Source organism: Sebastes fasciatus, chromosome 14, assembly GCF_043250625.1.
Source record: "Sebastes fasciatus isolate fSebFas1 chromosome 14, fSebFas1.pri, whole genome shotgun sequence".
NCBI lineage: Eukaryota > Metazoa > Chordata > Actinopteri > Perciformes > Sebastidae > Sebastes > Sebastes fasciatus.
Window position 1 is genome coordinate 21,225,918 of NC_133808.1, and position 15,338 is coordinate 21,241,255.

Here is a 15,338-nt window from a genome sequence, read left to right on the forward strand (position 1 = left end):
CTTGTTGCGAGCTGCTTGAAAGGAGGCTGTCACAGGTTGGCCAATGATCTTCGCGCAGATTTTGATTTGGCTATAAAGTTTAGTTGTCTTTCTAATTTTTTTTTTTTTAAAGCGCCAAACCATCCTCAAATAGAACCGAGAATGTTTTCCCAGATGGTTTCCAGCGTCGTGCGTAAAGGCGCGTAAAGCTGTGCGTAAAAAAGTGGAACAGTTCACTCAAGTGGTCTATAGGAAATCAACTGTCCCCAGGAAACCTTTCACGCCCTTTCCAATGTTTTCCTTTTTCATTATAGATATATGGCGGAAATAAACCCTTTCTGGAACGCAGCCCTATGTATTCCATGTTTAGAGAGAGGACCCATCACACACCCCTTCCACCAATCCATCCAATCCTTACGCAGGAGCAGCGTTGACAGGGGTCAAGAGGAAAAATAGCCACATATATAAACGCCCAGGCGGTCACTTCTTGCTCCGAGTCCCCTCCACACTGTGCTATACACTCCTTGTGTTGTCATCCGAACCGGGAATTGTCTGTGCTTCAGGAACAAAGTACTTCTACTACTAACTAGAAATGGCACCCAAGAAGGACGCTAAGGCTGCTCCCGCCGCAAAGGCTCCTGCTGCAGCAGCACCTGCACCCGCACCTGAGCCAGCACCTGCTCCAGCTGCAGCTCCAGCTGTCGACCTGTCCGCCGTCAAGGTACATATGACCGTGAAAAGCATGACTACACTGTTAAGAATTTCCCAGTAGAATAACAGTAAAGAACTGGCAGCAGGGTTGCCTTTATGTTACTGTAAAATTTACATTATTATACAGTTTGAACAGTTTTTTTTTTATTAATTTCACAGTATTTTACAGTTAATTTACTGTTTAAAGATACATTATATAGCAGTTTTTCACCTTTCTTTTACATTATCTTACTGATTTGTTTTAATGCACTATTTAGGTTGTATTTTTTACATACATTTTAATAAACATTATTTTTTGCGTAGATGAATAGACTTAGCAGGTTACAGACATATCAATAGTCACACTAAATACAATTAAATGCACTTAAATGCTGGCTACAAGCACAGAATGCAAACCATAACAACATGTGAGTGAAGAACAGAGCTAATTCACTGATTTTACAATCATGTACAATGTACAAGCCTCACATGTGCAGATCAGGTCCCAGAATTCATAAAAATACTGCATGAAACTGTTACTGATGATACTTTAGACAGTTGATCAGCAGTAAAGTGCTGTTTTTTTAAGAATGCATTATAGTCCTATGAGCGTAATTTAACAGGTTTTCTTTTGTATTAACAGTAAAGCACTGTTTTTAGCAATAACAGGTTAATACTGTTGAAATCCTGCTGTAAATTAACAGCACTTGTTTACAGTGTAGGCTACTGCAATAGGGAGGGATGGAGATAGGATTATGGCTGCTAAGGACTTGACTTTTCCACTCACACTCTAAAAGATGACAAAAGTAGACCGATTTTAGTGGTTCACTGAGGGATTTTGGTAGAAAACAAGCAATCTTTTGTCATTTATATTTCACACATTTCAAGAAAATGTGAGAATAACAGAACACTAATTTGATCAGAGGTGTCAATGTATTTACAGTGCAAAATGCAGCCTAATTGTACATCTTATCTTAGAAAGAAGACTGTTGTGTTGTTGGTTGTGTTCCAAATCTAAATTAAATTGTGTTTTTTGGTTTAATGCACATCCTTAATCACCTTGACATGGCCAGGTACCAAATATCACAACCAGAGATGACACATTTCTATGAACATCTACGAGTAGATGCACAGTTAAGAGTGAGTTAGTGAGAGCAGCAGCAGCAGGTTTGGATGACTATAGAGTAGAGTAGACTGAGGAGAATGACTGGGACCATGGATAGCTCACTTAGGTTTAGACCACGCCCACCACCTCTCTGGATTGGACTAACAGGATGGTGACTAATGTGTGATGGCTATGCAGGGTGACACCAAATGTGGACATGTTAATGTAGCTAAAGTTGGACCTCCACAGATCGGGTGCCTCTACGTGAAGCTAATTTTGGCAAAGAGACAAGTTTAATCCCGGTCCAGACCCGATTAATTAGTTAATATTAAGTGTAAATGCCTTTTGAATACAAGTGGTTATCGTTGTTGATTAAATGGCATGTCAAAACTCTTGCATTTGTATGTGTTGTACTAATACGGCTGCTGTGTTTTGGCTCCTAGATCGACTTCACCCCAGACCAGATTGATGGTGAGTACACCTCATTTTACCGTTGCTACCATCTGACACTCCACACAGCCCATAAAACTAATCCTTCTCATAAATGTCTCTTGGCCGATCAGAAAAAGCCATAAGTATAATAAATCACTATGTAGGAGATTAATATATTTGAAAGTAAAACAATGTAAATGGAGATTATGGTTACCTCGTTTTTGTGTTTTGACATTCTTGACATTCCTCGGTTGAAACAGATAAAAACTTGAATGAAACATCACAAAGTAAGAATAAAAAACATAGTTTCTTGGCTGCACGCCTTGCTAGTTATGTACAAAATGTACACATCATGGGATTGTCAGCTGTTGTTAATGCAACATTTTTCAAGTAATAGTGCATAAATAAAATAGTGTATTGTGCATTCAGTGCGAAACATCTGGAAACATCACTCCTAAAAAAACAAACTGATTGTGCAAACTGTTACCATCAAGAGTAGGTAAAACACAGTAAATCAGCTGGTTTCAAGTCAAAATTCATGCAGACCATATCACATATTAACCAGCTGATGCAAAGGGTTTCATGTCCTGACTGTCACAAATCAATTCAGCCAATCCCTGAGTCCTGATTGTCTATTGGCCGCTTGTTGGTGAGATATCAAACCATGGTTTAGAGGAATGGTTAATTACTAAACCTGCATGCTGTTGGTCCCATCTGACCCTGGGCAGGACACCACCTGACCAGACCTGTCGTCTGGCCGGCTGCTTGTTACGCTGCAGTCAGCATTCCCTACTTTTACTCAGCTCACCCGTAGAGAGCCGTGCCTTTAAAAGGAGGGGGCTCATATTCTCAGCTATGTTTATCAATTCTAAGGTGGTCTTTTAAAAGAGGCCACAGCGCTGCTGAGAGAGCGAGAGAGAGAGAGAGAGCGAGAGAGAGACAGCTGCGATAGAAATAGTATGAGTGGTGACAGAGCTTAGGAGTCAAGCCATAATACCACAACCTATAGAGACGTCTTGCCCTTGTTATATGGCGCCCTTGTTGTATGTTTCCCTTGTTTAGTTTGTACAGGAGCTGCCTCCACCTGCTGGCAGGCGAGCAACAGCCACAGCTATACTTGGTGACATGCAAACCACTGTCTCCAATTGTGGGGAAAACACATTTAACACATACTGTACTATATATATTTAATATAAAACGTAATTAATTCAAAATACATTTTGTAGCAGGAGCTGATTAGATTATTATACCTTAAAGGAGTTTCATTATTAAAGGGCCCGCGTGTCGCATTTCAACACATTCTCATCCCAACTCGTCACATACTGACTGCTGTGAAATAAACAAAAACACTTGCTTAGGTTCAGGCAACAAAACCACATAGTTAGGTTTAGGAAAAAAACAACATGGTTGGGCTTAAAATTACTACGTTTGTGAAGTGAAATTATGACATGACGTTGTGAACAAGTGACGCGAATGATCAGATGATTGTAAAGCGAAAGTGAAACGTCTCCTGGATGAAAGCCGTTTATATTTACATACGGAGCGGGTCCTCTTCACATTCATGGTTATCATGTCGGCCACGGTAGTTCTCCTACACGCATTGCAACCAACTGATACTTCTCTTTGGTGTGCCAACCTCAACGCTAGATGCCATCAAATTATCTTCTCTGCTCAAATATCTGCACCTTTAAATCTCGATATGATTTGACTTTGCAGGAAAATAATAAATAAATAAACTATTTTAAAATACGTAAATAACAAAAACATACAAATAAGCGCAAGCCAAGTTTATGCAATTAAATGTAAAATGCTGCTGAATAATTGAAAGTCCCTCAAACAATATTATAAAAATATGATATTGTTCAAAATGATGACATTACAAAGTGCAGTTTAGGCATTCACACACCTTACAAACAGAAATCACTTAATGAATATATTGGATTCATTGAGGTGATGAAATCCTCTCCTTCCTCCCCTCTGCAGACTACAGGGAGGCCTTTGGTCTGTTCGACAGGGTGGGTGACAACAAGGTGGCGTACAACCAGATCGCTGACATCATGCGTGCTCTGGGACAGAACCCCACCAACAAGGAGGTGGCCAAACTGCTGGGAATGCCCTCCGCTGAAGGTAAGAGACACATTCAGCTTTTCTTCTATTAGTGAATACGATTTTTAATATTTTAACACGATTTTTGTCATCATAGTAGGGTTTTATAGATTAAAAGTTTTGAAAATGTGTTGTCATATTTGTTTGAAGTTGATCATTTCATAGAAAATAATTCCTAAAAATGCAAATAATTAAATTCTTCTTGGGACTGAAAGGCTACTTCAGACTACTGGACATACAAGATACTATTTCTAGTCCTTCTAATGATAAAATTGTTGATGTTTTTTGTATAGACATCAGTGTGAGCTGCGTACTAGTCATTACTAGCAGCACTTTCAAATAAACATAGTTATAACCGAGTAGCTCATAGGGCAGATTTGTCTAAGAGATGATATTTAGAGTGTGTGGTACGCAGCAATGCATGGCATTTCTTTTGGTGCAACTTTAACGTGGGTACATTATGTATTATGAGGAAGAACATATCAGTACCTGCTTTTAAGTCGGGAACCAGTCATGTTCAGTCAAATCAGCTCTTTCCTCTGAAATCTGAAAACACATGGAGCACTTCTGTCACAAGAATGTCAAGCAAATACAGAATAAACAGAATAACTAAAGTAAATACTCACAGGCTGAAAATCCTACTTGTGCTGCTCCTGTAGCCAGAGGTTGAAACTGTCACCTTTTTGAATGCACTGTAGTAATATTAATAACAATTATACATTGTATTTGCAAAGTGCTTTTCCAGACCCAAAGCGCCAGGACAGATTTACACCAGAGGTAGAAGATGTACACCACTATGATATGTACTAATGCAACATCACAGTTGGGTGTGGTCACGTGCAAAAGTTCACACATCCTACTGGGATGGTTAGTGAGGTCAGACAATTTGAATCTTTCAACCTTTAGATTAGTCAGTGCAACAAAGCTTTTCTTTCATTCAAGGATTGGTCGAGTGTTGCTCCTTATATAGAGAATCGTACTTTTGATGCCTCTGATCTGGTCTGTGCAGACAGGTGATGATATGAGTGTAAATCTCTGTAACCTTTAAACCAAAATAGCCCCACGATGCTCAATCATTACTGACAGAAGCAGTACTGAACCTCACTCTGCACTGTGGCACAGTCAATAAGACGAAATGAAAAATAAAGAAATAACCAAAATCTGTCACAACACCTGTAGAGACGCAGCACCTGTAGTACAAAGGCGGAGATATATTATTGATGCTAAAATTGTGTTGACAAGGATTTTGTTGTTTCTATTGTCTCAAACCTGCGTGGCTCGTTCACCTCTGGATGTAACTGACCGTCATTTCGTGTGTCCTCTCATACAGACATGGCCGGCAAGAGAGTAGAGTTCGAGGGCTTCCTGCCCATGATCCAGTCCATCGTCAACAGCCCAAACAAGGCACAGTTTGAGGACTACGTTGAGGGTCTGCGTGTCTTTGACAAGGAGGGCAACGGCACAGTGATGGGCGCTGAGCTGCGTATTGTTCTGTCAACACTGGGTGAGTGAGGCCACTGGTGTGTCTCTCTGTGTGTGTGTGTGTGAGTGTGTGTGTGTTATTAATGCTGGTTGTCCTCTGCCGCCCCCTACAGGAGAGAAGATGACTGAGGGTGAGATTGATGCTCTCATGACAGGACAGGAGGACGAGAACGGCTGTGTCAACTACGAGGGTGAGCCACAAATTACGACATTATGACTACTAATAGATGCTAATATAACAATCTTTTATTTTTTATACCGTTACATTCCTGTAATTTCTATAATAATAGTACTTATGTTCATGAAAGAACACATTAAGAATATGAAAAAAAAATACATGTATCTTTCAGGACCTTTGCCTCGCTCAGTTTTTTTCTTGTACATTTATGACTTTAATCTCTTAATTTTTTACTCTGAATATTAACACACACACCCCTTCCGGCTCCATAATTATAATTTTTTACGTTATTATTTTTGCACTGCACCATTTTCAACAAAATTTGAAAAATAACCCTGATGATGTCACCATAAGGAAAGACGCTGTTGAACTGTATTATGGGAAGGATATCTCGACCTCTGCTGCTTCAATTTTGACCATTATTTTTTTAATCTGTCCCTTATGAGTCCCCCATCTTTATGGAAGTGCATTACTAAAGTACTGGAGTGCCCCTTTAAATGCATACTTAACCCAGAATGTGAGGTGTTAATTTCCACTTTCCACAAATATTTCAATAAAGCGAATATACAGTATATTTGATGGTGCATAAACCAGACCAAACACATTTTAAAGTGCTGTCGTCAATATCTAAACTGTTATATGTCATTTATATAGATCTATATATTCATATATAATTGGATAATTCTTCTCCTCACTCACTCATGTTCCCCCTCTTCTGTCCTCTCTGTGTGCTGCCCTGGTCTCCATCTGCAGCCTTTGTCAAGCACATCATGTCTGTGTAAGGACTCTGCCTCTGCGGTGGTGAGCATCGTATATGCGCAGACCCCATGGTGTCGCGACATCCACTCGCTGTTTTCCTGTACCACCTGAGGACGCAGGGGGAACAAAGGACTATGAGATGTCATTTCCTGAACCCTTCTTTTGTTTTGTTCTACACTTTTTGTGTCCAACTGGTGCTTTTTTTCCCCTCTCCTCCTCATCTTCCTGCTATTCGGGAAGCTGTCCTGATTTCCCACGAGAAGTTTTTTTTCCTCATCTTTCTCCCCCGTCTCATTGGAGATTTCTATCATCACTGGTTTTCAAAGTGGAGCAGTGATGGAGGGGGCGGTGGGATCATGACGACCACCCCCTCCCGTCACTTTGCGGTCTGGCTGGCTCTCTATCTGCCAGTGAAGTGACTGCTCTGGCCCAGGACTGGCCATCAAAATGAATTCACTCCTCGTCCAACCCACCCCTATAGGTCTTAACTTATTGTATCCTCTGCCACAATAAACTTTTCACAAACTCCCATTTTATTTCCAAATTTCTGACTCAGATGCATGTTAAAGGAATAGTTTGACATTCATACAAAGTAGTACGTCCCAATTGTATGCATACTGCATGCAACAGTATGTAGTTTGTAAGTGCAGCTGTAGTATGTACTAAAACTAAAAAGAAAAGTGATTTTGAATGCACCCTATGCCTACTCGCATACTATGCAATACATACTAAATATGTATATTATCATTCAACACAATGTGTGAATAAACAGTAGTTTGCATCTTTTCGGACGCACTGAGCAGTGATTTACGTCGTCTGAGACGTGTAACCATGGTAACCCATGCCAACCTCACGTGACCAAAACGCTGGTTTGTAAGAATCAAAGTCTAGTGAATAGTGTCCAGCGTTGCATACTGTAATATTTCACCGGAAAAAGTATGCATTTCGCATACTATTGGTTTCATATTAAGGTTTCTGACAAAACTAAAATATCTCACATAGTGTTTTAGCGTACTAAATAGCATGTTAGTGTGGAATTTCAGACGCAACATGTCTTGTAATCTAAATAGAAAACAGCACTCCAGTATCACTTTTTGTCCTTTTTATTGTCATTAATTATTGTAATTGGTGTCATATCAACAAGAGAAAAACTGCGTACATCTACTTGACCTTTTAAATACATTTACAGTTGCTGTAGGGTGGAGCGGGAGGTGGGAAGGGGGCACACGGAGATGGGGTATGCAGAAAAAACACAGAAGCAAACAAACAATCGCAGGTGAGGGCAGTAATTAGGCGGGAGGCAGGATATACCACAAATGGTGTCTGAAAAAGAAACTAGATCACCCCAAACACTTTTTTTCCTAACAGATGTAACAGGATCCGAGTTCCCTCGGCCGTTTTATTTTTCTTCATGAATCGTCTTTTTAATGGATTTTTCAAAATATTTTTTTTTTTTCCACTTTCGTCTCCCACATATTGCAACGAAACATCCAGTTACGGTAGCATACGTCGTAAAACGGCATGGGATCTGCACCAAACGCACACACACAGACAGATTTCAGAGTAGCTGCATGTTCTGCTAAATCTCAGGTCGCATTCGTAGCGTCGTCCTCTGTGGTTCAGACTGTCCTGATGAGTGCAACATCAGCCTGTGTTAGCGGAGGAACATCTGCACTGTGAGCTCAACATCTGCAGCTGTAAAGACGAGATACTTTTAGCTGCAGGTTTGTGGAATGAGCTCCGGTGTTTAATATTGTTCTGATGTATAAACAGGCGTCTAAATTGAACTACTGAGCGGGTACGAGTGTATGATGCTCTTCAACAGGACTGAGATGCATTCCTTAGCAACACCAAATCAGCTGTCTGACATTGTCACCAAGCATTACACTGTAAACAACTAATAACTACAAAACATGAACTGGTTTAATCTTTATCCAATAATTGAGGAAATAACTTACTAAAATCCCTTTTTTTTAAGATTACAAAATAGCCTCTTTTCATATTAGAATCAATACATGCTCGTCATAACATGACCTAGTTCTTGCAGTAATGCAATTTTACAGGTATATTTTATAGCCATATTGTCACTTCCTTTTAAAATGTTTTTAGGACATGTAGATGGCAAAGAACTTGTATTTTTATACATGTTTCTATATATATTTGTTAAATATATTATATATTGGATGACAAGAATGACTTGCAGTAAGGATGCTTGGTTTGTTAGGGGGGTTTGGCGTCCATGCACGTTTACTGAGCAAGAACAACACGTGCTGCATGGTGTGCTGGCCACATTACTTCTTATTTAATGTAGAAAAAAAGGCTGTAGCTTCTTCAAAACACTGATCCAGGACCAGTTAAGCCAATATCTGGCCCCCCCCCCCACTTTGTATATACCACTTAATCTAGGACCAGCGCTCAGACTGAACTATTCTATGCAACATCATTCAAAAAGAGAGAGAGAGGCCAACAAAATGAATCAGAAATATAGCACATATTTGGGAAATAAAGAAGACCAAAGTACTGTAGCTCCTAATTCGAGTCTCTACTTAGAGTTGAGTGATGGATCTGGAAGTGGAGATGTTTAGAGGCTGTGGTTTAGCTGAGGTCGGCCTCAGGGTGGCAGGAGAGGGCAGAAAAGTTTGAAGGGATCAGGGTAAGAGGATGTCTGGGGTTGCAGATCAGGAATCCAGAGGTCCAGTGTTCACAAACCCTGCTTGGCCAGAGCCGCGGTGACGTCCTCAGCCAGAGTCGCTAATTGCGGCGACTCCAGCACGTTGAGGCTGCCGGAGGACGATAGTTGGCTGTCCCGGTTGCGCTGGGGGGACTCCAAGCCAGACATGCCCGGCGACTGGACGACGATCTCTGCTCCGTGGTCCACTTTTGCCTTGGCTTGGTCGCGAAACATCAGCCTGTGGGTCTCAATCTAACGGAGGCAGGTGAGGTGGTGTGACGCGAGATGTGGATGATCAAGAATAAACACATCATTTTCATATCATGTAGAGTGAAAACTATGAGAGGTTCAAGCCCCTTTAATCAAAGGTCAAAATGTTTAACTTTGAAAAGTCATAACTCCTATGACGCAAGTCTGATTTACATGAAACTTCTCTGCAACCTCTACAAACTTGCATAAATAACCTGAGCCTGACTAAATTTTTTTTGCCATTTTGAATTAAAAATAAAATAAAAAATCCTCCTAAACCCTAGGTCTGCTACAAAATCTTCTGTGGATCATAACTGTACCAAGCGTATAAAACTTATGCTGATATCACATCGCGTTTTCAAGAAGCTGACCAATGAACTTTAAAAGGGTGGGGCTCAGCACATCAATAGACCTAAATCCACAACCGTTGGGCCAATCATCACGGAACTTGCAGGATATGTCCACATAAGCACGTGAAACATACCCTGAAAGTTTCATTCACATTTAACACGGGGGCGTTTCGTAAATGAATGAGCGTCCGTCCACTCATCATAAAACCAGTTAGTTATCTTTAATACAGGTGTCGGAATGTGTCAAAGGTCTAGACCCCTCGCAGCTTTCAACTTCTAACGGTCTGTGTTGGACTGAACCCCGGACTCAATACTTGCGGCTAAATTTTACATGTATCTTTGTGAGACAGCTTCAGAACAACTGCAAATAGAAAAGTTTAACTTTAGAGAACTGCACCAGTCTGTTTTCTAGATTTTACTCAGACGCTGTAGCTCTTAATCCTACGCTGACTTCAGAGCCTACCTGTATACTTGATCAACTTGGATGTTTGGATTAATCTGTACATTACCTATTGATAGTGGCGTATACTATACCTTTACTGCTACCTTCACAGATAAAGGAATACAAGTTTTTGGAAGATTGGCTTGTTGGAAACTCATTCCAGACTACGCACATATCCTTTAAGATTACAATAACGTTTATACAAATGGATATTACCATTCTCTTCACTTGACAGGTAAATTAACTGAAGAGTCTGTGCACCATGACTCGTATAGGAAATTACACTCAAAAAAGAAGTAAAGAGTGTTTCATACAAGACTTGAGACAATCTCTCAAAAACGTGTTGTTCCTTTAAATCATGGATTGGGAGCGTGGAGCTGACACTCACCGTGACACGGTTTCCACCAGGGGTGTGCTGAGCATTATCCATGGAACCCACCTTGGCTTGGGCTTTGTCTTTGAAGTCCAACTTCACAGTCTCTATACGCACATTACCGCCCCCTGGGGAGGAGTAAAGGAAGTGTTAAAACTGTACAGAGAATTGACATGAGAGATCAACTCAGGTTCACATAGACGGACAAAAGGTAAAAGAAAAGTCAAGGTGGTTGAAAAGTTAAAACCCTGGTCTGTTGAGACAGGTTTCATTGGGAAAGTGAATGCGTACTAATGCTGTACTGGAGGAGCGTGCCAGCTCAGCAAACCCTCAGTGAATAAAGGTTAAAAGATGGACAGAAAGGGACCAGCAGATGGAGCTGCAGGACCTCAACACCATGTGGGAGGGGAGATGGGGGCTACCACACCATGCAGCAAAACAGCAGGGACTCTGGAAAGCTGTCTGTCATTCAGTATCCCTGTCTGGTAGTGTTCCTAGATCTTTTCAGTATTCAAGGGCTAGGTGAGTTGGATCATAAACTAAACTGTGAAAACACTTTCCTGAGACCTGCATCATCCAATGAACGTCTGAAGAACAAAGCATCGTTAATAAAGTGAGCACAAGTCGTTGATAATGTGCGTGATTTTTTGGTCACTTTCACAGTTTAGTCAAAAATCTAAATTGGGTGTATAACCCTCTCCAGGTTTGACCCGATCCAGTTTATCAACAGCTCATCAGCATCCTGCTGCTCCACACTCACACACTCAGGTTAGAAATACAGAAAACGGGGAGGCCGCCAGTAATCACACCACCTCCCACATTCGACCGCCTGTGGACGGACACATCGAGCTGTCAATCCAAATAGAGTTTACTGCTTCATCTTCATCTGGCTGGAGTGTTATTTCAGGAGGTAAATATAAACTGCAAATTACATTCTTTATTTAAATTGGAATAGATTACACTTTATTGCCATTTAACAAACTGCCACAGTGTATTAAAGTTCATGGCTTGCTTACACACTGTATACAGGTAAACAAGTCTTACACCTACACCTAATTGGCCCCATTTACATCTGTACCTGGATAATGACGTCCGATCCATGGGCATTTGCATTTACCAATTTTCAATTGGCTGAGATCCTTTCTCAATGCTGATCCAATCACATTCGGATCACAAAGCAATCTGCGTGCTTTACCTTGCTTTAAAAGAGACCCACATAGACCTATTTTTGTATTATTTATGGGGGGAAAGGGGGTCTTTAGGGGCAGAGAGCAGGTCTTCAGTATATGCCACATAGAAAGCTGGGAACCTGAAGATTAATTTGAGATGCAGCTCAGCACTGTGCGTAGTTTGGAGTGTATAAGGGCTTATAACATTATGATAGATGTACTGTATATGATGGCCAATCCCATGCTCACTTATACCTTATAAATTGTAGCTCTGAATACTGTAGGTCTCTAATTTGTGATTGTAAAGTCTCATGAGGCTGTGATTATCTTAGAGGTCACCACAGGTCATTCCATATGGAGGGTTCAAATTTAAAGAAATGGTTTTACTACAATGAAATGGCTACTATGGGGACTAACATCATGACACATGAATACAGTTCATTGAATCCACAAGAGTCTCAGCTTTACAGTGATATCCAATGTATGTAATTCCAAGACTGTTTAGGGACCCCAGTATGCAGAAATATTCAAATACACCATTTTTAGTATGGGCAAAAATAACACATTTATACTGCACGCAAAAAACAGCATGGTTTTTGCCCAAACCTGCATGTGATTATCATAAAGTGGGCATGTTTGTAAAGGGGAGACTCGTGGGTACCCATAAAACCCATTTTCATTCACATATCTTGAGGTCAGAGAACCTCTTTGTAAATGTTTTTGAAACAGTTTTTCCCCGCCAAAATTTAGTCTAACTTTGGAGCATTATTTAGCCCCCTTCCTGACAAGCTAATATGACATGGTTGGCACCAATGGACGCCCATTCTAGCTTTAAAACTGAGCCCACTATAGCCTCTAAAAGACAGCAGGTCTCACAGGGTTAACATGGATTTCAAGTGCACCTAAGCAGTGCTTAAGAGTGCTGGACATGCCCCATATAAATTCATATTGCAAAGTTACGAGATTACATCGGCAACCTTCTGCTGACAAGCGTGCTTCTCTAACTTTTCTTCCATCCGTCACCCCCAGTGATCCCCTGAAGGAGTACAGGCTGGCTGTTACCTGGCCGGTGATGGATGTTGTCTAGGGAGCCACACTTGGAGGTCACATGGCTCAGGTCAATCTTCTTGTTCTGTATCATCACCTAGAAGAAGCAAAGTCATGAAAAGACAAGGTCAGAGCTTACAGTTCACAGTGAGGTTATAAACTCCCACTCATATAATGCTTACACAGAAAGATCCAAACAGTATCTTCCCTTTTCTGAATTACAGTGTAGAGAGGGATGTAGTATATCTGATCTGCACAAAACTGCAGCTGCTATTTGAAGAAAATGATTGGGTATCAGCTGAGGATTAAAGCTGAAGTTTTCACAGCGATATCTAATTGCATGTAATTATTAGAAAACACAAAGCACGAGAGCAGAATACCAGTGACTGTTAAATAACGGTCCTTGCGTTCTGCTGTGCAGGGAACCGCTGGTGTGTGTTAAAGCAACCGAACCAAGACTGAACACAAGCTATGTGCTGTAACTGTGTCCTGAGCTAAAAATGTTTTCTCAAAACCTGTCAAATATACACCATAACAGTCAGGAAGACAGGGAAGTAGGAATGCACAGTTGAAGGTGGCCACAGGCAGAGAGAAGGGATATAGATGCGTAGTTATGTGACACACCCTCGGGGATCTGAAGAGAAAACCACAGAGAGATACGTGAGGAGTGAACCGATGAGACGGCAAACGGAGTGGAGCCATAAAGCTTTAGACACAGCACAATGAACGGGAAGAGATATACCACGTCCAGAGCCACGCCTGTGGTCAGCAATCACTGTGTCACCTCACCGATTTAGTTGATATTGTAACCAATGATTTTCACTTTGGTCTGCTTTGTTACAGAGCCTGAGAGGAAAGAAAACGAACAGGGAAAGTGAAGCAACGATGACAGCACAGGTCAGCACAGGTCATGAGCCACGTTACAAACCACAACCACAGAGTACACTATGCACCAAAGCCTCTTCATCTACCAGGAGTCCCTCACACATGCACGACACCAGCAAAGATATGCAGCATGAGTTTAAAGACAGGGATGAGATGTGGTTTGTGTCGGCGTGGGTGAACATGTGAACATCAGACTGCAGGTTGGCTCGTCTCTCCAGCGATCGTATCTTTATGATTAACTGTACTGTTGGAATCTTTAACATTACACACTACATTTGATTTTTATTTTGAGTTATTCAAAAGAGAATCGATGAAGCCGACCAGTACATGTTGACATGCTTTAATGTAAAAAAAGAAAGCTTTATTTTTTCCCATACCGACTGTGCTGCAGCATAGTTTGCTCTGATTGGTCAGCTGGCAATCTGTTGTGATTGGTCAACTGAACCAAACTCTTTGGACTCCTTTGAACACTTTTGTTACGGCAAAACTGGGAACAAAGCAATTGGTGTTTTTTTAAGTGACAATATTCCACAAACACTTGTGACTTGTTAAAATGATTAACTTTTCTCTTTGGTTACACCACTATGAAATTTAACCAACACAGTTTAATAAACAGCCATGAATTTGCCGTGTCACATGATATTGTTCATCTCAGTCACAGATAAACTTTAATTGCAGTTAAAAATGTAATATGCCACTGGCATCACTTCTTTTTTCTTTTAAACCTCTTGGAGGGAAGATGATACATGTCACTGTTGCCCCGGTAACCTGGAGATGCAAATTAAAAGAGGTTTGATGAGAATAGACTATCCTGAGGGAGGTGATGTAAAGTCAAGAAAGACATTTTAATTGTCTTGTTATTATCATCAACCTGCACGACTGCTTTAATAATGCACATTACTCTGTGCTACATGAAGCGTGACGTTGAGGATGAGAGATGCTGGCAAGAATCTCTTTCTATGCCTTTTACTTTCTGTATAATAAAAGTGAAACACACAAGCAAAACATGAAATCAGGTGCAGCATGAGTGAGCGACTTAACTATAAACTCTACAGTGAGGTGGAAAAGCACAATGAAACACTGAAAAAACACAACACAACAGAGAGATGACACCGACACGAACACCGAGACAATGGACTTGCAGCACAAGACTCACGTTTCCACCTCCTGCCGCGTAGCCCCGCCTGTCCAAGGACCCACACCTAGACTGAACATGGCTATAGTCCAGCTTAACACTGGGGATGAGAACCTGCAGGGGCGGAGGTCAGGAATGAGGACGGAGAAGGCTCGGGCTTTCTGTTTAAATATTCTCTCCTAGACATCTGAGTTTGTTTGACTGTGATGTAGGCAGTGGTATTTGACCTGTTGCTCTAGACAAACAGCATTCAATGATACAATGACTCTAAGCTAACAGGCAAGAT

At 41.0% G+C, this 15,338-nt stretch overlaps 2 protein-coding genes across 17 annotated transcripts in view; one reads left to right on the forward strand and one right to left on the reverse strand.

Moving 5' to 3' along the window:
- The first annotated feature begins 462 nt into the window (after nt 1–462).
- On the forward strand, nt 463–7,262 carry myl1 (myosin, light chain 1, alkali; skeletal, fast). The gene is made up of 6 exons (XM_074659623.1): nt 463–700; nt 2,218–2,245; nt 4,190–4,333; nt 5,643–5,816; nt 5,908–5,985; nt 6,726–7,262. The coding sequence occupies exons 1-6, from the start codon at nt 572–574 to the stop codon at nt 6,752–6,754; spliced, it is 582 nt and encodes a 193-aa protein (XP_074515724.1). The 5' UTR covers nt 463–571; the 3' UTR covers nt 6,755–7,262.
- A 556-nt stretch (nt 7,263–7,818) lies between these two features.
- map2 (microtubule-associated protein 2) overlaps nt 7,819–15,338 on the reverse strand; it is a 100,605-nt gene continuing 93,085 nt past the window's right edge. For 14 of the 16 annotated variants that reach the window (XM_074659627.1, XM_074659638.1, XM_074659637.1 and 11 more), the window contains 3 exons: nt 13,048–13,129; nt 10,832–10,944; nt 7,819–9,654 (listed from right to left, as the gene is read on the reverse strand). In XM_074659627.1, the coding sequence (XP_074515728.1) occupies nt 9,433–9,654; nt 10,832–10,944; nt 13,048–13,129 (417 nt within the window). In that variant the 3' untranslated portion in view covers nt 7,819–9,432. Of the gene's footprint in view, nt 9,655–10,831; nt 10,945–13,047; nt 13,130–15,073; nt 15,167–15,338 lie in introns of all 16 variants that reach the window. The other 2 variants (XM_074659625.1, XM_074659629.1) reach the window with 2 other exon arrangements.

What these genes read in the sequence shown, in the direction of transcription:
- myl1 (XM_074659623.1), top strand. Translation starts at nt 572, where the DNA reads ATGGCACCCAAGAAGGACGCTAAGGCTGCTCCCGCCGCAAAGGCTCCT. An exon ending in GGGAATGCCCTCCGCTGAAG is followed by an intron (nt 4,334 to 5,642) that starts GTAAGAGACACA and finishes CCTCTCATACAG; the next exon opens with ACATGGCCGGCAAGAGAGTA. An exon ending in CGGCTGTGTCAACTACGAGG is followed by an intron (nt 5,986 to 6,725) that starts GTGAGCCACAAA and finishes CTCCATCTGCAG; the next exon opens with CCTTTGTCAAGCACATCATG.